General features: G+C 39.1%; 1 protein-coding gene across 1 annotated transcript in view; it reads left to right on the forward strand.

Moving 5' to 3' along the window:
* Window positions 1-27256, forward strand: part of LOC109428086 (glycerol kinase) — a gene marked incomplete in the record, with an annotated part of 56100 nt that overhangs the window by 22123 nt on the left and 6721 nt on the right. Inside the window, 4 exon segments of the mRNA XM_062858428.1 lie at window positions 11724-11815; window positions 25068-25181; window positions 25258-25349; window positions 25519-25615. Of these exon segments, the coding sequence (XP_062714412.1) occupies window positions 11724-11815; window positions 25068-25181; window positions 25258-25349; window positions 25519-25615 (395 nt within the window).

Consider the following 27256-nt stretch of genomic DNA (forward strand, 5'->3'; position numbering starts at 1 on the left):
ATATCTATTCCTCGCATTTTTAACGAAAAGTACCAAAATGTCAATTCCTGTAAGAGATTCTTTACTGATGGGTCTCGCATAAATGGATCCACTGGTTTCGGTGTCTTCAATGAAAATTTCACCGCCTTCCGCAAACTTCAGGAACCTTGTTCGGTTTATGTTGCTGAGCTGGCAGCAATCAATTTCGCTTTGGGGATGATTTCAAACATGCCCGTAGACCATTTCTTCATCTTCTCGGATAGCCTTAGTTCGATTGAGGCACTCCGGTCGATGAAACCTGTAAAACATCCATCTTACTTTCTTACAAAAATAAGGGAGCAGATGGGTGCACTGGTCGAAAGATCATACAAGATTACCTTTGTATGGGTCCCCTCACATTGCTCAATTTATGGCAATGAGAAGGCGGACTCTCTCGCAAAGGTGGGCGCACAGGAAGGTGAGATCTATGATAGAAGAATTTCACATGATGAATTTTTCCATTTTGTTCGCCAGAGTTCTCTTCAAAGTTGGCAAAATGATTGGCGAGATGGCCAGCTGGGACGGTGGTTACATTCCATTATTCCTAATGTTTCTTTGCGAGTGTGGTGGTATGGTCTGGATGTAAGTCGCAATTTCATTCGCGTGATGTCAAGACTTATGTCCAACCATTACTCGCTAGACGCGCATTTACACAGGATTAACCTCGCGTTGAGCAATGTTTGTACTAAGTGCGGTTCCGGTTATGATGACATCGACCACGTAGTTTGGCAATGCCCGGATAATGACGCCTCCAGAGCGCTACTTTTGGATACCCTTGAGGCCCGAGGTAGACAACCCTTTGTTCTTGTGAGAGATGTGTTGGGGACCCGCGATGTCACATACATGGGATGTATTTTCGACTTTCTTCGCTCTGCTGGTATAAAAGTTTAATTTGCTTGTGTTTTCTTCTCCAGTTTTTTTTCTCTGTTTTGTCCTCTTTGTGTTACCAAGCTGCTCCTGGCCATCCGGAAGACCAAGTCCCACAACAAGTTGGTACCAACACCACAAGGCACCGAATACGCTAGCAAGATGCGATTCACCCCCGGATGAGCAGCAGTGAAACCTTTGGCCCAATCCTTACCCTGTCCATCCCTCAAAATGTGACCTTCTAACCTCGAGCTGCCACGAGTACTCGGCTTCCAACCATTACTAACAGATATCATTAAAAAGTTATTACTCTGTATAATGTATACTATTAAGTACAAAGAAAGATCCTCGGCTCCGTAAAGCGTTATACGCGATTGAGCCCCAATTAAACGAACTAGATAAAAAAATAAAAAAACGAACCTTAGTTAGGGGCTGTCCATAAACCACGTGGTCATTGGGGACCACGGGAATTTGTATGGACTAATGACCACGGGGGGGGGAGGTGTGGTTGAAAAGTCCCAAAAAAATGACCACGTGGTTTATGGACAGCCCCTTACGACCGTTTACAAACCAAAACAACCAAAATATTTATACTGATTGTTATAAACATGTTTACTTGGAACTTATTTAGAACATAACGAAAAATTTTGACAGGAGGGATGGAAGCTGCAAAATGTGCGACAAAAGGTTTTTGAAATCATAAAAATAATTAAATGCACTATAAAAACTTAAATGTTTCCAACAAAACGAAGTCATGTACAAATAAAATGTATCGTTTTCTTCATAAAATTTTCAACATATTTTATTATTTTATTAAATTAAAGTGGTTAAAAAACTAATCGGAATTAAAACATTTTTGTTTCATTAAAAAAAATGCAAGTTCATTTTCATATTTAAACAATTGATTCATAATTAAACCATAGTTGCTCCATATTAAATTGAAATAACATCATAAACATCAGTAAATTGCTCAAAAAAGAATTCATACATTTTACCATACCTTCTTCAAACCAAGAAAAATATACAAGCACTGGTAAATGCTTCATTTGTTATGAAATTCTGCACTATTTACGTAGTACAGAACGACTGGTACCACTGAAATGATTTGAATACATGTTAGAGTCGGACTAGATAGTGGTGTGCTGAAGCTTCCTAAATAATCTGGCGAAAAGATGCAGCATTCCGTTAGCATAAATTTTGACATTTTGTCGAACTAACTTTGATTCCTAATTAGGCAAAATGTCAGATACAGCAATCCGTTTTTAAATATATGGTACGGAAGTTTTATCATCTTCTTTCGATCATTACAATGAAACAGGAGTTCTACAAGCTCTTCCACAGTTGCTAGCAGAATACTTAGATAAACTTAGAAATAGTCATAAGGTATTCGAGGGCTATCCATAAATTACGTAAAGGTGAGAGGGTATAAGTATAACACAGACAAACAGACGTAACACTCTGATATTTTGCATCGTACACCGATTTAACGGTCTATTTGAAAATTTGATAGTTGGCCAACTCAAAACCCGTGGCGCTCACATCGTTTTTGCTCGAGTTTGACGTTTGCCCACTACCGCCACCTAGTTGATGGTCGGCCAAACTCAGTCCTTTTAGCATTGGGCGAACATGTTTCCGTGACTATGATTTGATTCGAAAAATGTGCGAAGTGTTACGTCTGTTTGTCTGTGAGTATAAGATAAAGGGTATTTTATAAGCTAAGCAGCTTGTTCGAGGTTGCTCATTAGCCTTCTAAGCAACTTCATTTTTAAGTAATTTTGGAACTTGAAAGTTCACATAAGCACGCTGGATAGCCTTCTAAGCAGCTTTTGACAGAACTTTGACAAAATTCTTGCAGAAACAAAAATGTGTTTTTCAGAATCCCACCCCTTTTGGTGGGTTTGTAATTCATGTCTGGAAATTGCTTCTGATACTTATATTTTTACACATGTTGCTTAGTATAAGGTGAGAAATCTTATGCTCCGTACTAAAATATTTGGGGCTTCCAACGAAAAAAAAAAAAATAAAATGGGGAAGGGGAGGTTCAACAAATCATCTAATTCCTTTACGTAATAAATAGACATCCACTTTTTGGTTGTTTATGTCCTACCGTGTGAAGCAATGTTGTCCTAGAAATGATTTAGCAAGCAAAAATTCTAAACAAATTTTCAGCATTTTACGGGTGCATTAAATAAGCTGCTGAAATGAACTCAGTCAAAGCAATATGGCGCGTACATTTTTACTACAAATGTCTAAATTTTCACTCGCGAATTTGTAAGTCGACCATGAGTTGTATCTCGGTTGTAAATCGATTGCAAATCAGAACTCATTAACGTCCAAGTGTGTTGCTTGGGTATCAATTATATCTCTGAGGAATCATCTAGAAGATCATCTAAAGAATTCTTGAAAAATTCCAGAAAAAAATAATACAAAAAAAAAACGCTAATGATTCATTTAGAACCAGATATTCTTCCAAGAAATTACATCGGGATTCCTTAAGAGGAAGAGAAGCCCTTCTAGGGATTTCTTTAAACATTCTTCCGTTTCTTTCAGGGAATCCTCTAAATATTCCTTTGGTGATTTTCCGAGAGAGTCAAGTATTCTCCATAGATTCTTCAAGTATTTCTCAATTCTTCCCTCAAATAACTCTCTTAGATATTTCTCCAATAATTAAACTTGGAATTTCCTCAAGCATTCATAACTTATCTTAGTGTCCTTTTAAAGATTTTTTAAGAATTATTTCCTAAGATTACTTCAGAAATACCACCAAAGATTCCTTTTTTCCAAAAAAAAATCTTCAAGGATTCTTCAAAAAGTTTCTCTAAGGTTTTACTAAGAGATTCATTCTAGGATTTCTCCATTAATTAAGCAAAATCTCCAAGGATTCCCACAGAATAAAATAAATTTATTAAATTAAATTAATTAAATTAAATTTTTAGATGGACTTCTGTAGGAGTTCTGTAGGAATTCTTTTGAAAAATCCTTCTGGACTTCCACCAACGAATTTTTCAATATCCATCAATTCTAGAAGTTTTCTCAAGAGTTCCTTCAGGAGTTTTTGCTAGTATTCCTCTGGGCACTTTTCAAAAAATACTATTCCGATTTTTATGAGACTACCTTCAAAATTCTTCCAAGAAACCTTTTGAAAAATAATTCCAAGTTTCCGTCACGCATCTCAGTCAAGAATTTCTCCAGAATTTATGATTGATTCCTCCAGAATATCACTTCTAACAAATATACAAAAAAAGAAACAGAACCAAAAGCGCTTCATTCCTTTGTTTTGAGTGGGATGAAAATGGGAGCGTAAAAGGTTAAATAGTGAAGGAACAGATACCCTATCTTATCAAAACAAATAACTTCTTCATAAGTCTCTCCAAGGATTTAGGAAATGTTCTAAGGTTATTTAGAATTCAAAAGGATTCTCTCCGTAGAAGCCTTTAGAAATTGCTCCCAAAATTCCTTCAGGATTTTTTCCAGATATTTCTTTAGTAGTTCATCCAATAAATTCTCTTGCGATTTGCCCGAAGATTCGTTCAGATTTTATTCAAATATTCTCTTAGAGTTTCTTCAATTGATTTCATTCATTCATTCCTAAACTGATTTTCCCAGGTATTTTACAAATAATTTTGTACAAGAAATCTTTTGGGATCTTTTTATGCAAGGATTTCTTCATGTATTTATTTAATTACTACTGCAAGAGTTTTCCGGAGATTCTTACACAAATTTCTCCAAGAAATTTCATAGGAATTCCTCCAGAGGATGCATTGAGTGTTTTTGCTAGATTTTTTTTTAGAAATTCCGCTTCAATAGAATTTCTTGGGGGAATTTATGTGAGAATTGAAAGAATTTTTATGCAATTCAGTATCATAATTTACATTTTATTTCACTCATTTCGGTATCATAATTACCGTTTTTTTCCGAACTTGCTCGTTATACAACTGAAATGAATTGCATAATGAAAAATAGTTGTATAATGTTCATAATGCAACTCATTTGAGTTGCATTATGAACATTATGCAACTCAAATGGGTTGCATTATAAAAAAAAATCATTGCATAAAATTTTGTATGGAACTCGTTTCAAAACTCGATTTATTCAGAACTCTTCGTATTTATCCAACTCGGCAAGCCTCGTTGGATAAATGTACGACCCATGCTGAAAAAATCAACTTTTTGCAACTCGTTACATAAATAACTATTATATTTTTTAATTTGAGTTTCTAATGTATTCATTGGAGGAATTTATGAATCCTTGAATAGGCTCAAGGATTCATAAATTCCTCCAATGAATACTTTAGGAACTCAAATAAAAAAATATAAGAATTCTTTCAATTCTCACAGAAATTCCCCCGAAAAATTCTATTGAAATCTCTTCATACATTTTTAGGAAATTATTTGTGATCTCTTCTGGTAATCATCTTAATTTTTTGGAAATTCTTTTGGTAATTCTCTTGAGATTTTTCTCGGTCGTTCCGTTGTAAATTCGTTGTATTTTAAATTTGCAAAAGTGTATCTCATAGAACATCAAAAGTAATAACAGACGGAATTCTGTAAAGAATTATCAGAAGAAATTTACAGAGGAATTACTAAAGGAATTATCTGAGGAATTACCAAAGTGGCTTTCAAAAGTTGCCACTTAAATTTACAAACGAATCGACTAATTAATTTTCAAAGTACCTGTCGAATGAAGTTTGACATTGATCAATTGAAAGAATTACAAAAGCAATTGTCAGGTATATAAGCAAAGGGACTGCTGGCAGGGATGGGAACACTCACTTGGAAAGAGTTACATTCACTTGGTATTTTCTCAGTTCAGAAGCATGTTATCAAAAAAACAGTGTATGGAGCACTTTTACCTTGTGGTTTTATCTAAAACTTTGCCGAACACATCAAGGGTCGTACACGCATACCAAAGTCGTGAGAGGACTAAAGGGTGATACGGGCAAAATTTGGTCACACAATTTTTTTCATAACTTTAGACTGCGTACACCAAAACAGCTGATTTTTGGACCAGTAATGCTACATTATATGTAGCTTATACCATACAATTTTCATCAAAATCGATTGAGTATTGGTTGATATACAGACAAAACCATCGACCTACCTTTTTAAAATTTTGTACAAAGGCGCTTCATAGTAAATTTTCGGAAATTTAAGGTCAGTAAAGCACAATTTTGATTATAGAACTGCCAATACTGCTCCGATTTTTATCAAAATTTTACAGTATAGTACTATTATGGAAATACGTTCTTAGTAAAATTTTGAGCCATTTTGTATGAATACTTTCAAAGTTGTAGCAGTTTGAATATGAAAAAAACTGACCGGGTGCCACTTAAGCAAATATAACTTTGTAACGGCTGGATCAAATTGAATGAAATTTTTACACAACATTTTGATATGCATACTTAACATACAGAAAAATTTTCATTGAAATCGGTTGAGTATCTCTGGCTCTATAAATAAAACAGTAAAAATGTGTGAGTCCTCTTTGCACAAAATTTTAAAATTGCGGATCTCAGGGTTCAACAATATCTCCGCAAATACTAGACCGATTTTGATGAAAATTTTATGGTACAAGCTACATATAATGTACCATTACTGATCCAAAAATCAGCTGTTTTGGTGTACGCAATCTAAAGTTATGAAAAACATTGTGTGACCAAAATTTGACGTGACTTGACGAAATGCGACAAAATTTGACCACCTAACCAAATATAACTTTGTAACGGCTGGATCAAATTGAATGAAATTTTTACACAACATTTTGATATGTATACTTTACACACAGAAAAATTTTCATTGAAATTGGTTCAGTATTTCTGGCTCTATAAAAAAAGAGTAAAAATGTGTTCTTATTTTTTTAATCCTCTTTGTACAAAATTTTAAAATAGCAGTTTTCAGGATTCACAATATCTCCGCAAATATTAAACCGATTTTGATGAAAATTTTATGGTATAAGCTACATATAATGTACCAAAACTGGTCCAAAAATCAGCTGTTTTGGTGTACGCAGTCTCAAGTTATGAAACAAATTGTGTGACCAAATTTTGACCGTATCACCCTTTATGAAGACGAGTCTCCACGAGGTGAATGCAAATTACACTCACCTCGTGGAGAGTTGCCTTCAACGCTCTGTCACGACTTTGGTATGCGTGTGCGACCCCTACTTTATTCGGAAAAGTTTGAGATAAAACCACAAGATAAAAGTGCTCCATACACTGTTTTTTGATAGCATGCTTCTGAGATGAGAAAATAGCAAGTGAGGGTAACTCTTTCCAAGTGAGTGTTCCCATCCCTGACTGCTGGTAGAACTTTCTGAGAAATTGCTGAATCCCGTGGTAAATTTCCAAATCCAAAGACTTTCTAAAAGTTCTGTCAAAGATATTTTCAAAAAAAAAAAATAACCTAATTCAACTCGGCAATATTATTGCCGAGAAATTCCAAAAGAGTTATCGAACCAGATTGCCAAAACAGTTTTCAAAAACATTTGCAAAGAAAACCCCAAGAATACTTTTATTGTAACTTTCGGATCAAATCCAATCAAATCATTTCCAAGAATTTGCAAAAAAATCCTCCAAAAGATATTTGAAAGTTTTTTTCAGGTAACTCACAGAAAACTCGCCGAATAAATTACCAAAAAAAATGCCAAATGAATCACCCAATCAATTCCCGTAGGGATTGGCATAGAAGTTTCCAGAAAAGTGTTGAAGTTATTTCGAAAGTGATTACCAGAGGTTTTCTCAAACGAATTGCCAAAAAAAAAAATCAGTGAAAATTTGCAGACGGAATTCCGAACGAAATTTCCGTAGAAATAAAAATCTAAAGAAGTTCGTAGAAATAAAAATAAGAAGCCATTTTTGTAGCGTTTCTGAGAATTGGTTGAAGAAGTTTCCAAAGGAATTGCCTAACAATTAATCAAATTTATCGCCCAAAGAAATTTTCAGTGCAATAGCCGAATGGATTCCCAAATTAATGTTTAAAGATATTCCTTAACGAATTTGTACACGGGTTTCCGAATTAATTACTGAAAAAGATAAAAGAAAATCCGAAGAAATACTTCAAAATTGTAATAAATGATGTAAAAATTCTCACAGGAATTGCTCCAAGAGATTCTTCCAAGGTTTTTATCAGATTTTTTTTTTCTATTGATACCTTTAACGGTTCCTTTAGCGATAACACCAGTTTCGTCCGGCTTTCTTTCACGAAACTTCTATTCTCCATGTTTCTAACGATTTAATCAAGAATTTTTTCCTAAGTGCGGAGCTCCAAGAACTCTTTCTTGGATATCTTTTACAATTCAAGGATTTTTTTTTACAAATTCCTCGAAGATTTTCTGCGAAAGTTGCTACAGCGATTTCTTAGGAAACTTCTTCAGTATCATGTAATCCCAAGAACTCTTTAAAGAGTTTTATAAAGATATCCACAAACGATTCCTTTGGAACCACCCCACATGTTCTCTTCAGTATTTTTTCAGAGGAATACTTTAGAAACTCCTTCAAGATTTTTTTAGAAACTTCTATAAGGGTTCTTTTTGCACTGCCTCATACGATTTTTGTTGAAGCCCTTTCAAGGATTTCTTAAGAATTTGTTCAAGCATTCCTTTAGTAGTCATACCTGCAGGGATTTCCTCAGAAATTCCTCTAATGCTTGCTGTAGGAAATCATCCAAAGATTCCTTAGGCAATGTTTTCAAGTCCTTTTTCACAATTCGTTCAAGAATCTTTTAAGAAATTTCAGTAGAAAATTAATCTTTTCTACAAGGTTTTTTTTTCAAGTTACGTATAAAGATTGTTTCATGTATTTCTCAAAGTTTTTCTTCAGATAACCCTACAAGGATGGGCACATTCATCCCCAAAGAATTCCTGCACAAATTTCCTCAGGGGGTCTTACAGAAATTCCTCTGAGTAAATACATAGGAATTCTTTTAAAGATTGTTGTTCTTCATTTGCACCAAAGAATTTGGGATTCTTTGGGGTTTCCATCATTGATTTCTTGAGAAATTATCTAGACATTTCATAATTAGTTCTTCCAAAAATCGCTTTGCTTGCAGATTTTTTTCAGTAATCCTTTAAGTAATTACTCATAGTACTCCTAGTACTTCTAGTACTACTTCATGATACTGTAGTAAGCCTTCCAGAACATCATCAAATATACCTCCAAAATCAACAAAAAGATTCTTTCGTAATACATCTTAGAATTCATCTAGGCGATTCTTAAAGATTTTTTTAGAAATTTCTACAAAAAAAATCCTATAGACATTTCTACAAGAGTTTCTTCGGGAATACATTCAAATATCTTTGGAAAATCTCCCAAGGATCCATTCGGGTATGACTCCAAGCATGATCTCAAAAAATCATCAAATAGGGTAGAAGCTTCAGTTTTGGCCAGCTCGGAGTTTTGGCCATAGTTCGGTATTCAGCCTGTTACGATCTAAATCGGCATACATTTATTTTTCACTAGCAGATTCTAATATAATATGATGATTACATTGTAACTTATACTTATAGGAATCTTTCGCTTTTTATAGGAATCTTTCGCTAATCGCAGAACTTTATTCAAACTGGGCCCCCGAATTCAGGGGGCCACCAAATCAGGGAAGATTTATAACACTAGGCCTGCCCTGATTTGGAGGCCCCCTAAATTCGGGGGCCCGGTGCGGACCGCACCCTCCGCACCCCCCTTGCTACGCCACTGAAACTGCTTCAGCATAAATAGCCGAACAACTTTGCCAAAGACCACTTTTATGCGAATGTAAGAAAAATTGACTACCGCTCAGAATATCGACCATGTTCAAAGAAATATTTTCTCTGAAGACACCAAATGAGTATCTCGACATCTCGATGAGCTAGAGGTTTTTTCCATGTTTTTTCAGTTCTGCCCCAGTGTGTGCCGGCACATCCCAAACGTCAAATTTTCTGTAAGAGTAAGCAGGCCAGAATAAATACGTGCAGTGGTCGATATGGTCATTTTCAATGGTTGCTTGACCAAGTTTTCCAGGTGCAAACATTCTGGAGAGGCGAGTCGACATCTGTTTGTTGACGGTTTTTACTAGGTACGGAGGCTTTTTCAATCTAGTGTAGATAACAAATAGGTCCTTCAATTCGATCTCTCCCTATCTTGATGGTCTCTTCAATATCGAGATGTACAGAGTCAACTGTAGTATAATAAATGTCATTTGAGATCAAAAATTAAAAATGTTACCTTCGGTGTGAAATTGATCAGTAAGTGAAATGCCTTAGTTAGCGCTGAAAATATTCTTCCACCTAAATTAACTACCCCAGAATGCGAAAAGCTATGCAAAAATTATACAACTTTAATATTTTTTTTAATTATTCAAGTTTGAAGTTTAATAAATTACAAGAAAACGCCTGAAAGTATGCAATTTCCTTACTAAATATGTAATTACTTCCGAAAAGTTTAATTTTACGCATAAATTTGAAGATTTATAGACGTTTTGATCACGAAATCGGGTTTAGCGAATATATACCTGACAGCTAGAAAAATTCAATCGCATACCCACTGCATGTGCGATACTGCTGCCACAGACAAACAGACGTAACACTTGCGAAATTTCCATCGACCACGCTTTTAACGATCATTTTAAATTTTCATAGTTGTGGCTTTCACAGCCAGAGGCGCGCGCATCGTTTTTCTATGCGTTTGACGTTTCACACTAGCGCCTTCTGTTGACGATATTGCACAACACAGTGATTCGTGAAACTTTTCCACCAGGTGATGGTAGTGTGAACTGGGCGATGGATTTCCATGAAAATCGGTCAAGGTGTTACGTCTGTTTGTCTGTGGTATTATTCAATAAAAACGTGATTTTGTCTCGTGATTTTGTGGTCGGGTCTCCAGTTAGCCTAGTGGTTCAGGCTATGGATCGCCAATCTGGAGACGGCGGGTTCAATTCCCGTTCCGGTCGGGAAAATTTTCTCGACTCCCTGAGCATAGTGTATCATTATGCTTGCCTCACAATATACAAATTCATGTAATGGCAGGCAAAGAAAGCCCTCCAATTAATAACTGTGGAAATGCTTAAAGATCACTAAGTTGAAGCGAGGCAGGCCAAGTCCCAGTGCGGACGTAGGCCCATAAAGAAGAAGAAGAAGAAAAAGAAGAAGAAGTGATTTTGACATTAATTTTAGGACCCTCCTATTGCTTATAAAAAATAAGTAAATATTTTTGTTTAAACAAACTGTCCCGGCAAACGTTGCACTGCCAGTCTACTGAGCTTCTTGGCACGAGAAGGGGAGAACAAAAATAAATAAGGAACAAACAAATAAAAAAAAAAAACTATGAATTTAAAATAACTCAACGTACATATGTACAGATGGGTAAATTATTGGTTAAATTGGGAAAAGATTCACAGCTCAGGTGAGATTTGAACTTACGACCCTTATTCGCTAGACAAGTGCTTTACCAACTAAGCTACCGAGCCAATTAATGACCCGGCGACATATGTACGTTGAGTTATTTGAATTTCATAATTGACCACACGGATTGGTATTACCGAAAATTTGCACTTTGAGTGAAAAAAAAACTACTGAAAAATTAAAAACCATAACCGTTATTGCAAACATATTTGTCAACTATTGAAACATTGTTGCTTGAAAACATTTTTTCTATTGAAAATAGAGCAATTGGCCACAATGTTTTTTGCCCCTTCAATATTTTGCGATTTTTGAAGAGGGGGGGTTATATAGAACAAATTAAATATTTGCATCGGCCCTATTTAAATAGATTTATCCAACGCTTCGCTTTATCAAAAATTCGTAATGAAGTACTGGAATTTGACTGTGTAAATTTCATCGATCCCTCTGCCATCTGCTGTTTCTTCCAGATTGCCGGCAGCGTGTTCTCAACCGGCGATGTCTACTTTGTACCTGCCTTTACCGGTCTGTACGCGCCGTACTGGAGGAAAGACGCTCGAGGGTAAGTACCGCACCGCGTACTAGTAAATACCTATTACTTTATTGTTTGAAATCAAAGTTGCTTTTACGACGATCAACCCGTTGCTCAAACTCAAGGAGCGACAACAGCGATACGACAGCAGTCAATGGCTGTCTACAGTCACTGATTGTAAACAGCTGTAAACATTTTCGATTAAAGTTTGTGTATTGCAACAGCCCTTATCAAAAATCCGGATCCTTGAGTACACAAGGATGACATCTGAGAATGTTTCTGTCGATTGATTCTAATGTTTGTCTGAGGCTGATAGTTAAAATCACATTGTACTTACTTAAAATATGCAAATAGCTTTATAACGGCTTTAAACAATGTACCCAGAGATGTCAACTCAGTTTATTGTTATTTATATGGCTTGTTTGATAAACATGTCAATTTCGCCAGCACCTTTATGACGACGGCGTCAAATTGGACGAGCCTGCTGCGATAGCAGCACAACGGATCATCTAATCATCTCGCACCGCCTGTTTGGATCTTTAATTTATGACCAACAGCGTCGTCGTCATTGCCTTGCCTCCTCTGATGTAGATTGGGAGCAATTCGCGCGCGCAAAAAAGCCGGTTTACTGCTTTTTCTTACGTCAGTTCCAGCATGATAACACCGGCGTGCGCGCGCGTTAATAGACTGCGGCTACACCCCTCTTCGCTGTGTGTTTTATACCTATATGGATGCAACTCATTAGCGAAAAAACAGAAAGATGACGGTGGTGATCGAAAGGAATACATATTTAAAAATCCAGTTTTGACCCAGCTAATTTTGGACTTTGGGTTTCACGATTGAAAAGTTGTTTATAGTTTGGAGCCTTATCGCCACCGCAGTCGAACAACGCGGAGACATTGAAATGTGCTGATGTGCGCTCTGCTTGGGGTCAACCGGAATGAATGATGATGGTTTCTGGGAATAATCTGCTCCTCGGGGGTACATACCTCTTTAATATATCTACTAGGTTAATCGCTGTTGCCTGAGGTGATTTATTCATGTGTGCGCGAATAAGCCAAATTATCAGTTGTTTTAACGACATCAAGCAGGCAAAACAGAACCGGTGAATTTCCTCCGATCACATGGATTGCAGTTACGTGCCGAAGTGGATTGGTAACGGATGGTTTTCAGATTGTGGTTTTTACAGTGATATCAAGACAATAGTAAAATTTATGATTTCTTGGAACATTAATGTCGGTACCAGTGAGCTGCAGTGGAACATCTCAAAATAAGGTATAAGTTTGTGATATTTAGTGAGTTCCAGTTATATTACTTTCATTTGGGAATGTACCTGCCTTACCTTGTTGGCTTACTTACCTTACCGATCAGGTTAAGGCCGGGGTGGCCTCTGCTGTACGTTGCAGCTGTTGAGGATTATCTGATGTCATGGTTGACGATCACAATGAAATGATATTTGCTGTACCTTGTTCATGTTTGCTGTACCTTCAGTAAACATTGGAGCTAATGCAATCTAGTAGGCGGTGTGGTAACGTCATTCATTCGTATACATTCCTTTCTCTCTTCCTTCGCAACCAGCAACTAAAGCAGACGTGTTAAGTGTATCAGAATCAAAATCTTACAGTAGCCATTCCACTCGGTCCATGGCTGTTTGTCTCCAGTTCCGCACTCTGCGTAGGGTCCGCAGATCGTCCTCCACTTGATCGACCCACCTAGCTCGCTGCGCTCCACGTCTTCTTGTACCGGTCGGATGACTCTCGAGAACCATTTTAGTCTATCCGACATCCTGATGACGTGACCCGTCCACCGTAGCCTCCCGATTTTCGCGGTATGGACGATGGTTGGTTCTCTCAGCAGCTCGTGGTTCATTCGCCTTCTCCAAGTCCCGTCTTCCATCTGCACTCCGCCGTAGATGGTACGCATCACCTTCCGTTCGAAAACTCCAAGGGCGCGTTGATCCTCTGCACGTAGGGTCCATGTTTCGTGCCCATAGAGGACGACCGGTCTAATCAGCGTTTTGTAGATAGTTAACTTCGTGCTACAGCGAACTTAATTCGATCGTAGAGTTCTGCGGAGTCCAAAGTAAGCACGATTTCCTGCCACAATGCGCCTCTGAATTTCTCTGCTGGTGTCGTTGTCGGCGGTCACCAGTGAGCTCAAGTACACGAATTCTTCAACCGCCTCGATTTCATCACCGTTGATATAAATTAGGGGTGGCGGGCGCGGTGATTCCTTCCTGGAGCCCTTTGCCATCATGTACTTTGTCTTCGACACATTAATGACTAATCCGATTCGCCTAGCTTCACTCTTTAGTCGGATGTACGTTTCCGCCATCGTCTCAAATTTGCGAGCTATAATATCAATATCATCAGCAAAACCAAGCAGCTGAACGGATTTCGTGAACATCGTTCCACTCGCGTTTATTCCCGCTCTCCTAATTACACATTCTAACGCAATGTTGAACAGTAAGCACAAAGACCATCACCTTGCCGTAATCCTCTGCGAGATTCGAAGGGACTCGAGAGTGTCCCTGATTCTCGAACTACGCACATCACTCGATCCATCGTCGCCTTGATCCGGGAATCCGTATTCGTGCATAATCTGCCATAGCTGTTCTCGATCGATTGTATCATACGCCGATTTGAAATCGATGAACAAGTGATGTGTGGGCACGTTGTATTCGCGGCATTTCTGCAACACCTGGCGGATAACGTACATCTGGTCCGTTGTAGCGCGTTCACCCATGAATCTAGCCTGATATTGCCCCACAAACTCTCTTGTAATCGGTGATAGATGGCGGTATAAAATTTGTGAGAGTATTTTGTAGGCAGCGTTCAGTAGTGTGATCACACGGTAGATCCCGCAATCCAACTTATCGCCCTTTTTGTAGATGGGACACACGATACCTTCCATCCATTCCTCCGGTAATACTTCCTCCTCCCAAATCCAGTGTAGTGCTCTCCATCGTATTTTAGAAGCTCGCTTGGTAGTTGATCTGCTCCAGCGGCTTTGTTGTTTTTCAACCGGCCAACCTCCTCCTCAATCTCTTGGAGGTCATGGGCCGGAAGTCTTTCGTCCTGTGCACATACTCCAAGATCTGTTACCACGCCACCTTCGGTACTTGCAACGTCGCCCTTGAGGTGCTCATCGTAATGCTGCCGCCACCTCTCGACCACCTCACGCTCGCTCGTGAGAATATTCCCGTGATTATCCCGGCACATGTCGGCTTGTGGCACAAAGCCTCTGCGCGAGCGGTTCAGCTTCTCGTAGAACTTTCGTGTATCCGTAGCGCGGTACAGCCCTTCCATCGCTTCGCGATCTCGTTCTTTCTGCTGGCGCTTCTTCATCCGGAAGACTGAGTTCTGCCTGTTCCGCGCCTGTCTGTAACGTGCCTCATTCGCTCTCGTACGGTGTTGCAGCATTCTCGACCATGCTGCATTCTTCTCGTTTTTCAACTGTTCACATTCGTCGTCGTACCAGTCGTTTCTGTGATTCGGAGTCGCAAAGCCTAGTGCTGTAGCCGAGGTACTACCTATGGCGGATCGGATGTCCCTCCAGCCATCTTCAAGTGTAGCTGCGCCAAGCTGCTCTTCCGTTGGTAGGGCCACTGCTAACTGCTGCGCGTAGTCTTGAGCCACTTCTACGTTACGCAGCTGCTCGATGTTGAGTCGCGGCGTTCGACTTCGAGGCGGATAACTGTCGAAAGTTTTGAGCGCATGCATACAGCGACTAAGCAGTTATCCGAATCTATATTCGCACTGCGGTATGTGCGGACATTGGTTATATCCGAGAAGAATTTTCCGTCGATTAGAACGTGGTCGATTTGGTTTTCTGTTTGCTGGTCGGGTGATCTCCAGGTGGCTTTGTGGATAGCTTTGCGGGGGAAGAAGGTGCTTCGGACTACCATACCACGGGAGGCTGCAAAGTTTACGCATCGCTGGCCGTTATCATTCGATATGGCGTGCAGGCTATTTCGCCCGATTACCGGTCTGTACATTTCCTCCCTTTCTACCTGCGCGTTCACGTCACGCGGCGAGCAACCATCGTATGTTTGCTCTAGCTGCGCGTAGAACGCTTCTTTCTCGTCCTAAGGTCTTCCTTCGTGTGGGCAAAGGACGTTGATGATGCTGTATTTGAAGAAACGACCCTTAACTCTTAACATGCACATCCTTGCGTTGATCGGCTGCCACCCGATCACACGTTGTCGCATCTTGCCCAACACTACAAATCCTGTTCCCAGTTCATTGGTGGTGCCACAGCTTTGGTGGAAGGTAGCCACTCGATGCCCGCTTTTCCACACTTTCTGTCCAGTCCAACAAAGTTCCTCCAACGCCACGATGTCAAAGTTGTGGGGATGTAGTTCGTCGTAAATTATCCTGTCACATCCTGCGAAATCTAGTGACTTGCAATTCCATGTTCCAAGTTTCCAATGGTAGTCCTTATTTCGTCGCGTGGGTCTTTGCTATAATCGGCTATAATCGAGTCTTATTTTCTCCTATGTTATTCGCAATGGGGATTTTTACGGGTGGCTTATTGGGCCTACGCCAACACTCCTATCTCGCCGGAGGGCCATCGTGCCAGTTCTGTTTAACGTCCCAACCAACACTGGGACGACCACGCTGATGGGGCTACCACCTTGGATCTAGCTGGGCGTGGTGCAGCGTTTCTTACTCAGCCGCTGGATGCCAGAACAGACGCTGTTTGAGCCGCACCTCCTTGGTGAACAGACGCTCGGATCGTACCTCCTCAATCTAGCTGAAGTCAGAAGGACAACAGTGCCCAGGCTGCACTACCAGCTAAGCACACAACTCTTAACTGGCGGTCTTTGTCATCGCTTGACCCGTGGAAGCATGAGATAGGAACTTGTGAGGACCAGAGCTATGTGGGACGCTCTCCTTATCGACTGACCGATTTGCAGCCGTCTATTAATTACGTAAAGATTTATGAGTGTAAATCGGCTGAGTTTTTCTCATGAACTGAGCTTTTTCAATATCTGCCCCTAACAAGGATAGCGTAGACATCAACAACCATGCGCCTCCACGTGTGTCTGATTCTCCTTGGAAACACATGGCTGGTAATAATATCACCAGAAAGCCTTAATTGCAAGCACGAAAAACAATAGAAATCAAAAGATTTTCCGTGGATTTGGTGGCCTAGCTTCTGGAAGAATGTTTAATGCAAACATATCTTGACACCATTCACCTATAGTAATGAACAAATCACATTCTGGAATGATTTTATGAGTTGGGCCATTTTACCCCATCTTGGCATTATGGACTTTGTTTCCCTACATAGCTGAAACGTTAATCAGCATTAACGTGTAGAAGGGTATCCGGCCAATCGAATGTTGTTCCTTAGCTGCATTGACAAATTGTAAAGGCATATGGTGAACTATAGGTTGAAGACATTTTTCGAAGAAAACAACATTCTCGACGAACACCACAATTCCGGCACACAGTTTCTTCGAAGAGAAGAATCTTCCATTGCCCACCAGCAAGAAAATTTGCTTGGCTTCAAAGAGAAAGTGCGCCGGAATTCGCCTACAGCATAGTTCTAGATCCGGACGTGGAACGCCATCCTACTTCGCTGACTTGGTGAAATATTGGCCGAAACTGAAAAAAAAACAATACACATGCAGAGTTTGCCTTGGTTGATATTAACCTTCACGTATCCGACCCCTGCCAAATCATTTTCAAAATGCTGGCATTCAATCAATTTTCATCTGATTTTTTTGAAGTCGCCCTCAATCGATCATAAATTGGTGCTAGTTTATTATACTCATGTAGCCATGTAATATCCGGAGCCATTCCGGAGATATTCCGGATTGTACTGGAGTCAGAAGGTGGGAAGAGGGTCTTTTTTACCATATGGCTAAAAGTGATTATTTCGTGTGTTATTGTGTTTGAGAGGCCTCCGCGGAACCTGATCCAGGTGTTCCGGAGCGACCATATCAGTTGATACATACTTCAGTCTATCGTTTCTGACTTCGAAGTCATTCGAAATCATAGAGATTCATATGTCGCACGGCATGTCAACGCCAGCATTTTGAAAATGAGTTGCTGGGAGTCGGGTACGTGCAGGATAATAAATCATACGATCAAGTTTGATGCTCACATATTATGCAACAAATTGATAGCCTCAACGTCGGAAAACGTAATTCGGAGTTGTTTTAGCTACTTTCTTATGGATCGGCGTTTCAAGGTGTCCTTTGGGTTTTTTTTATCGACAGAGCGAACACAAGAAAAAGATGTTCCCTATAAAACATGACTGTTTTAGTCTATGCTGATGACATAGGGTATTTTAACCAATAGTGAACCCCTTAAGGACTGTATCGTTAATTATGAGTACACCTTTGAGGCTCTGTATTAAAAAGACTGCCTTATTTTGACAACTGCTGTGTGTCTATATGTTACTAACGTTATAAACAAACGATAACCTTCATTAAAAGTTTAAGGACAGACTTGTTAGAATCCCAAAATGGCCGCCACAATGGCCAACTTCGGCACCTACTCACGATTTTGAGGGCACAAATCTCGTTGTTAACAAACCCAGGGCACCTGAGCTTCTGATTTTAAGCTTATTACAAGTGAGCAAGAACAGAATAATAAAATGTATTGTTGTTTGAAGCTTGCTTCTTGAGATTTGTGCGTCTGAAGTTCTCATGCACTATTAAAGCGGGATGTCAAGACGTTTGTCCTTAAGTTGATGCTGGGTCATTAGGCCGAATGGTCATCAGGACGAATTGAAAGTTAGCCGTTGTTTTTACCTTTTCCAACAATTTTTGCCAAAAACTAGTTTAACAATGAAACTAGAAAGAATAGCCTATGTTTTGAAGAAGGAAAAATTTATGAATTGAATATCAGCAGTTTCAGCGCCAAAAACTATTTTAGCAATGATCTAGAAAGAACAGCCCAAGGAACAGCCTATATTAAAAAAAAGGAAAAAATCATGGGTAAAATATCAGTAGATTCAAATCAGCATCAATAAAGTATCTTCGTGCCTGTCACACGATACACACATGCAAAATGGTCATTTGCAGAGGAAGCTCTCAGTTAATAATTGTGGAAGTGTTCATAGAACACGCTGAGAAGCAGGCTTTCTCTCAGTGGGGACGTAAAGAAGAAGAAGACCCAATGACCATTCGGCCTAATGACCTTCGGTCGAATGGCCTGACACCGTTTAAGCTTTTCCTCAAGCGGAACAATACGAGGGTTTACGGAAGAGAAGCGAAAATCGATTGTGACCAAGTACCAAGTAATGAAAAATGATTCTCGCTAAGAAAGTTAGCAAAAGTTGAATGTGTTAGGGTTTTTGTGGTCCAAAATGCTATCAAACGATTCAGTATGCATAACACACTGAAAGACTCACCCGGACGCGGCAACAAAATTTGCAAAATCGTTAAAGGAAAATAGGAGGTATTCATCAGAGATTGCGCAAAAAAAGTGTGGAACGACTATTGATATGGTTCAGCGCGCCAAGCAACGTAATTTCCTGAAGACCTACCAAAAACAGAAATGTCAAAAAAGCAGTCAAATTCTAGTAGATTATGTGAAAACTCGGGCTTAAAAACTGTACCACGATGTTTTGAGCAAAAATTACATGTGAACAAGGATGGGAACACTCACTTGCAAAGAGTTACACTCACTTGCTATTTTCTCAGCTCAGAAGCGTGCAATCAAGAAACGATGTATGGACGACTTATGCGTTGCGGTTTTGTCTTAAACTTTGCCGAATAGAGTAAGGGTCGCACACGCATACCGAAGTCATGAGTAAGCTGCGAAGGCAACTCTCCACGAGGTGAATGTAAATTACACTCACCTCGTGGAGAGTCCCTTTAACAACTCTGTCACGACTTTGGTATGCGTGTGCGACCCCTTCTCTATTCGGCAAAGTTTTATAGAAAACCGCAATACAAAAGTCGTCCATACATCGTTTCTTGATTGCACGCTTCTGAGCTGAGAAAATAGCAAGTGAGTGTAACTCTTTGAATGTGAGTGTTCCCATCCCTGCATGTGCATAATCATGGATGATGAAACGTCTGTCAAATTGGAATACAAGGCACTTCCAAGGGCACAGTTTTTTCACTGTGAAGCGTGGTATGGATGTTCCGAATTGGAAGAAATTGATTTTTTGCGAAAAAGTTGGGAAGATGTGTTGGCTTGGCAAGTAATTTGTCAATGTGGAATGAAATTGTCACCTTTCTTCACCGTCCCAAGTATAAACGACGAAATATACCGGAAGAAATGTCTACAGAAACTTATTCTGCCACTCATCTGAAAGCACAAAGGTTTTGGCCGGATTTGGCATCCTGCAACTATGCGCGTGACAACCTTTGACTGGAATGAATAAAACAATGTTCAATTTGTGGAAAAGCCAACGAATCCTCTAAATTACCCGCAAAAAAGGCCCGTTGAGAGATAGTTAATTGTGACGAAAGGGAAACTACGGAGAAAGGATAGAGGAGCAGAGGACGTCAAACTGGGTCAACTCAAGCAAAACCATCGTCGGAACGGTTGTCCAAAACCTTATGTAGAACACCAAAAAGGAAGTGCGAGAGGTGGCAAGAACTACGAAAAATTGAATATACAATGATGTCATGGGCTTTTCTGATGGCCAATAAACAATGTAATTGACTTTTATTTACAAAATAAATAAAACATTTTCAAATACAGCAATTTTTAGGTGTACTCATAACACAAGTTTACAAAATAAAACGAAAGTCGTGAACTTCTGTCAACGACCAAAAATTTTCAACCACAGTCTAGTGCTGATTTCGAAACCGTAGTTCAAAAAAATTAAAGTAGAGCAGTTTTTGAGTTTTAGATCAATATCGAGTTTTACAATTTTTAAAAATATGAAATTTACTTAAATTCAAATATCTTGCGTTTTGTTCAACCAATTTTAAATCTTTTCCGTAAAATGAAAGCTGAATGTAATACCTTTCGATCATCTGAATGCAGGTTTTGCGCCAGATTGACGAAATTCAAGATATTGGCGAGTTTAAGGGACGATCTTCTCAAATTTTAGCAAAATTTCCAAAAAAATATGAAGAAATGTATTTTTTTTCAATGAGAAAAAACATTTTAAAAATTCTTTCTCAACGTTCATTTGGTATGTCACATGTAGGCGAGCTACAGTAAAAAATTCAGCTCAATCGGAGCATTGGTTACGGAGAATGAGTTGTATGAAGTGAGCGACTTTGCTTAAAAATAGAACAAAAATCGATTTCATATCATCAGACTTGTATGGAAAATCGAAAAAATTTCCGCTCTACTGTAATTTTTTTCCTTCCCGTTTTCGAACTCAGGGCATGATTCTACACCATAAATGATCATCAGCTTACTGAGTTCAAAAATGCTGTAAACTAGTGTAATTAACGATACAGTCCTTAGTAGCTGAAAATTGCTCTGATCGTAATGTACGTATTAGTTGGTTAATTTATAATCAGATTAACAATCTGGCTAGGTGGCACTAGTCTTCATGTAAACATATAATTTTCAATAACTCGGGTCCCAAAACAGTTAAAAATGTGTCGTATTCGGAAATGTTATTCAGATGCGTAAAAACAATCTGGTAATTTATCGATTAGTTGGTGAATTCGACACTAGGTGGCGCTAGTTTGCCAAGTAATGTTTCAAGCTTCAATATCTTGAGATCCGAAGCAGTTAGAAAAATCGTGTTTATTTAGAAGGATAAAATCAATTTAGTGATTTACCAGTTAGTTGATGATTTCGACGCTAGGTGGTGCAAGTTGTCATGTAAAACTTAAATTTCAATATCTCGAATTCCAAAGCCGATAGAAATGTGTTGTCTTCAGAAAAGCTATTCAGAACGACAATAACAATCTGGTTTTTCCCAATTAGTTGATGATATCGCCGCCATCGAAGACGACAAACTCGTATCTCTTATGTATTCGTACTTAGGGCCCTTTATCTAGGGTGACGATGGGTATTATCGGCAGGTTTGTTCTCTTCGTCATGGGGGGTTTTTGTCGGCCAAATTTACTGAAACTTTGTCATATAACTCAGCTTGGTTGGGAAGAATTTGAGGCCAACTCTGAGTTCAGCTGCTTTTAAGAAACCCCCCATGACGAAGAGAACAAAACTGCCGAAAATACACAATTCCCCCTATTAAAAAATCCACATTTTCAAAATTAATTTAAACGTTTTAAACGGTTTTTTTTTTTTCACCATTGCAAGTATAAGATCTTTTGAACAAGATTAGATTTGAAATCAGCTTGCGCCATTCTGAGATATTGAGTATCAATAATAAACCATTTAAAAAAAAACATAAATATTTTTATTAAATATGGGGATATACTGCCCCCACTCGCATAACAGTCCCATCTTTGCTGGGTTTCCTATTCACATGGGACTGTTATGCGAGTGGGGGCAGTATAGAAATTTGCTGTCTCCGGAAAAAAAGCATACAGTAGACGTTCGATAACTGCAACATGTTTACGTTTCACTTAGCGAACAAAATTCGATAACTGCAACATCAGACAGGCGTCAACAACCCATCAATTTACGCTAAATGAACGCGAAATTCATTCGACCGTTCATTTGGGCTAACTTGGCACACCGTTTTGACGGATAGCGGTGCGATAACTGCAAATTTGTTGCACTTAGCGGACTTGCAGTTAAACCGTTTGCACCGACCGAACGTCTACTGTATTACCTAAATGCACTAAAACTGCTCGGAACATTGCTTGCGAAAAATAAATTCTCAAAATGTTATGGAAAGAAAACTTTTTATTCGGGTGTCATCCGAATCGAAATACAGTAGACGTTCGGTCGGTGCAAACGGTTTAACTGCAATGCTTTTTAACTGCAAGTCCGGTAAGTGCAACAAATTTGCAGTTATCGCACCGCCAAACGTCAAATTGGTGCGCCATGTTAGCCCTAATGAACAGTCGAATGAATTTTTCGTTCATTTTACGTCAATTGTCGGCTTATTGACACTGTCGGGCGTTGCAGTTATCGAATTTTCGTTCGCTAAGTGAAACGTAAACATGTTGCAGTTATCGAACGTCTACTGTAGTTATTTATGTAACGAGTTGCAAAAAGTTGATTTTTTCAGCACGATTCGTACATTTACCCAACGAGGCTTGCCGAGTTGGATAAATACGAAGAGTGCTGAAAAAAATCGAGTTTTGCAACGAGTAACATACACAATTTTATGCAATGATTTTTTCATTATACAACCCATTTGGGTTGCATAATGCTCATAATGCAACTCAAATGAGTTGCATTATGAACATTATGCAACTATTTTTCATTAAGTAACTCATTTCAGTTGCATAATGAACCAGAGCAGAAAAGTTGACCATTATGATACCGAAATGAGTTATATAAAATTGAAATTATGATACTGAATTGCATAAATAATACTTTTGTAATTACGTTTCAAAAGTGCTTACTTTTCAATCGGTGAAAAGGCAGTGAAATGGTCTACTTTTCCACACTTGAACATGTGTGCCGAAAAGAACTACTTTTCGGCACTTTTGTTTGATTGGACAATTTCCTCCTAGTTTGGCTGATCTCAAAGTTAATATGCCGGATATCTATCAACTTTATGTCCACGTACGTCCTTTCAGTCACTTCCGGTATTATTTCTTCCAAAAACTTCTCCTCTTTGAAGAAAAAGTGCCAGACTGAACTGAGTGGGAGCTTGAAAATTTATGACAGCCATCTCGGTCTGTCCTGGTCTGTAGGCCTACTGAAACGGATCGGATAATATGCTAATACATGTGGAAGTCCGTTTGCATGTTTTCTCCGAATGTGTATGTGTAACCAGTTAAGGTGGTAATTGATGGGTGTTTTTCGTAGTTACAAAAAACTTGGTATGCAACACGTTGCAAAACTCGATTTTTCCAGTTCTCATTGTATTTATCCAACTCGCAAGCCTCGTTGGATAAATGTACAACTCGTGCTGAAAAAATCATCATTTTGCAACTTGTGGCATAAATAACTATTATGCAACAGATAGAACTTTTTCATGTTTTACGGTTTTTGCCCAATTTTCGTTCTACTTGTTGTGGTAAATGTCAGAGACAACGTAAACAATAGTTTGTTTGCACACATATTACAAGTATAAACAGTCCATTTGACGGATAAATATATTTGTCATTGTAGCCCGACATTTATCCAAGATTGCCATGATTCACGTTGTGTTGGTCATTTGTTGGGCTTGTTAAGCCAAATATTTGTCATCATAGCAAACAGTCTAATGACACTTTAAGGCCAGTAGTACACAGGGTCAAATATTTGACAAGGAAAGAACCTTGGAAAGAACTCAAGAAACAACATCAGTTTGACACTAATGAAAATTCGATCGAGTCAAACCCCTGAGTATTGGTTTTAAGTACGTTAAGTACGTCACGATCCTAGGGGGAGGGAGGGTTTGTGAAAATGCAACAAGCAATGTATTAAGTATAGGAAAAACCCGTACGACGGGTGGAGGGAGGGGGATCGAAGATTCCCGATTTTAGTGTGACGTACTTAATGGATGCTCCTCGAGCTGTGTTGATTGTTATACGAGACTTAATTATTCAAACTTCCTCTCAAAAATTGATTTATGTAGTGAAACGATAGCCTTTCGGTACATTGTTCAATGAAGACAAAAAGTTCGAAAAATTATTCATAATTCGTTGCAGTTATCAGCGCAATACTTTACAGCTCCAATAATAAAATCCATTTACAAATGTGGAAAATCCGTTAACTTTATGGGGACAAACAACCACGTCGTATATTCCCATATAAACCTCTTTTATGTGCTTCTATCAGAAAGGCTGCTACAGATAGAGAGCGACAAGATAGAATCGCTCCACCTTGTCGAAACGTATGTATAAGCGATAGACCGGCACACAGATCAGCGAGACACATTGCAATAATGTAATAAACGTGTCGCGTAATTCTTCAAATCGCGTCACCGCCCTTCGTCGATTTCCGTCGTCTGCTGCTCCACAATGTCAAGTGCAGTCGCAGTGGTGTCATCGGTCACCCAAACAGCCACAGACAATCGGACCCTTTGCGCACGTCTCTGAATAATTGAATGATTACCCAGTATTGCAAGTGCAAGCGCAGGGCTCCGATCATCAAATCACCGTGCTTACTGCGATGATCACGTCTGTTCGATCGGATATGGCGCGCATTCTTGGGGATGCACACGCGATCTCTATCTGTTGGTGTTCGAGCTCGGACGTGACTTGACTACTATGCTACTATCTAACGCTTCATGAATTTCCCCGTTTGATAAACGTTTTGTGCTCCCTCCGTTACAGAATCATTTGCGGTTTGACGAGCTTCACCACCAAGCATCACATCATTCGGGCCGCACTGGAGGCCGTCTGCTTCCAGACACGTGATATCATCGAAGCAATGAAAAAAGACTGCGGGTAAGTCCAAATTACACCCCCACCATATAACCAATCTACCTGGTTCTAATTAACTCACATCCGAACACACGTACAGGATCAACTTGAACAAACTGCACGCGGACGGTGTCATGACCAACAACACACTGCTGATGCAGCTTCAGGCCGACCTGGTCGGGATACCAGTTTGTAAGTGTTGTACAACCCGTTGCTTGGTTGGCGTTGTTGTACCTACTTTATGTCTTCTAATTTAATCTCAATCGAGCGAACGAATCGAACGGGTCGCAAAATAATCTGGTTCCGCGTGCGCGCTTTTTTCTTTTCTTTCCCTTTGCTTTACATAATTCCCTCCACGAAGTGAAAACGGAAGTGAGCGATCCTGCGACACTCGGTACGGCTATGGCGGCGGCACAGGCCAAGGGAATCGACCTCTACAACATGGAACCCGATAGTCGGTAAGTGGATTTTGCTTTGAGTAGGGAATTGCGGAAGTAGGCTATGATTTTCTCGTGGTCATGGAGACTCCTTGTGTTTTGTGAAAAATTGGAATTCAAATAGACATGGTTTCCACACAGCCGAACTTTTGTGGCGATAATAGTTTACAATATACCTATCATTTTAAATCTTTTTAAATTTTTATAAACACTAAGCCACTTTTCTATGAATTTCAAATTGGTTGCTATGCATGGTTGATACGATTCAGCAATTGGTCAATGCTGATTTTTGTAAATAAAAATCATTGGATTTTTTCAGTTTTCCACAGGATGCTGAAAATAAGTATACTAATTTTTAGCACTCGTTTATATTTTTAGTGTCGCAAGGACTTGTAAAGTAAATTAAACGGATAGCTTGATGACGTTTTAGTTAACAACAGGAATTAGCATTCTTAATTACATAAGAATCAGCTGAACGACGCCCATTCAGCGCACAGAGAACACAATTTTTCGACTTTATCATAACCCTTTAAATTTCAATAAGCAAATGTGTTAGTTTTTAATATTGTTTTTTTTTATTCGGAGTTGAATGTTTTTGTAAGGTTCCAGTGGATTTCTTCAAGAAATCCTTCGTGGTTTATCCATATATTTATTCCATGAGTTTTATGTGGGAGTTTCGTCTGAGATTCCTTCAAGAGCTCTTGCCAGGATTCTCCAGGAAGTACTCCCGAGATCCATCTAGAGTTTTTTTTTCTAGGATATTTTGAGGAATTCCTTCTGACATTAATTCAGGGATTCTTAGATTCCTTCATCCTTCAGGAATTCCATCATAGAATCTACTAAAAGTTTTTTTGAAATGTCTTCAGAAGTTTTTTTGCCTTTCTCGTATATTAAGTGTACTGGAAAGGCTATATGTTCACTCCAAAAATGACTTTTCGATAGAAGGCCCGGGGGCTCGACGAATTGAGGTGATGTCTGTGTGTGTATGTGTGTATGTGATCAAAGAAACTCACATCACTTTTTAGCAGTAAACCTCAACTGATTTTGATGACCGACGGTTCATTCGACGCGGAATCTGCTCCCATTGTTTCCTATTGAAAATGGTTTGGATCGGTCCAGCCGTTCCGGAGCTATGGCCGTTTAGGTGTTCCGGACCAGTACCCTTGGAAGGGGCCATACATAAAAATGTAACAAACACATACATGCGACACATCAAACTGCGGCATTTTCGATTACCTAATGAACAGTTAGCAAGAAAATAGTCTCAAACCACATGTGAACCGGTAGTGTTCCGGAACCGGTTCCGGTTGTCGCGCTGGAAGTGGCCAAATATAAATGTTGGGAGCATCACCTTTGCATGGATTAACACCTATTGACAGCAGCATTTCGGTTATGCAGCTTCAATGCTGAAATATATTTATTTAATAACAAACTATTTACTATTTACATTGTTTACAACTTACATTTAAGTGTACTAATCCGCTGTTTGCAAAGGGATTCTACTTCCAAACTGCTCACTTCATCGCCTTCTTTTCTACTACTTATCAATTTGTGCAGTGTTGCCAGTTTCACTATAAAACCGCCCCAACAATAAAAGTAAACCAAATCCATGCATGCGACATATCAAAACGTAACTTTTTTGATAACCTAATGAAAGGTTGG

Source organism: Aedes albopictus, chromosome 3, assembly GCF_035046485.1.
Source record: "Aedes albopictus strain Foshan chromosome 3, AalbF5, whole genome shotgun sequence".
NCBI classification, from domain to species: Eukaryota; Metazoa; Arthropoda; class Insecta; order Diptera; family Culicidae; genus Aedes; species Aedes albopictus.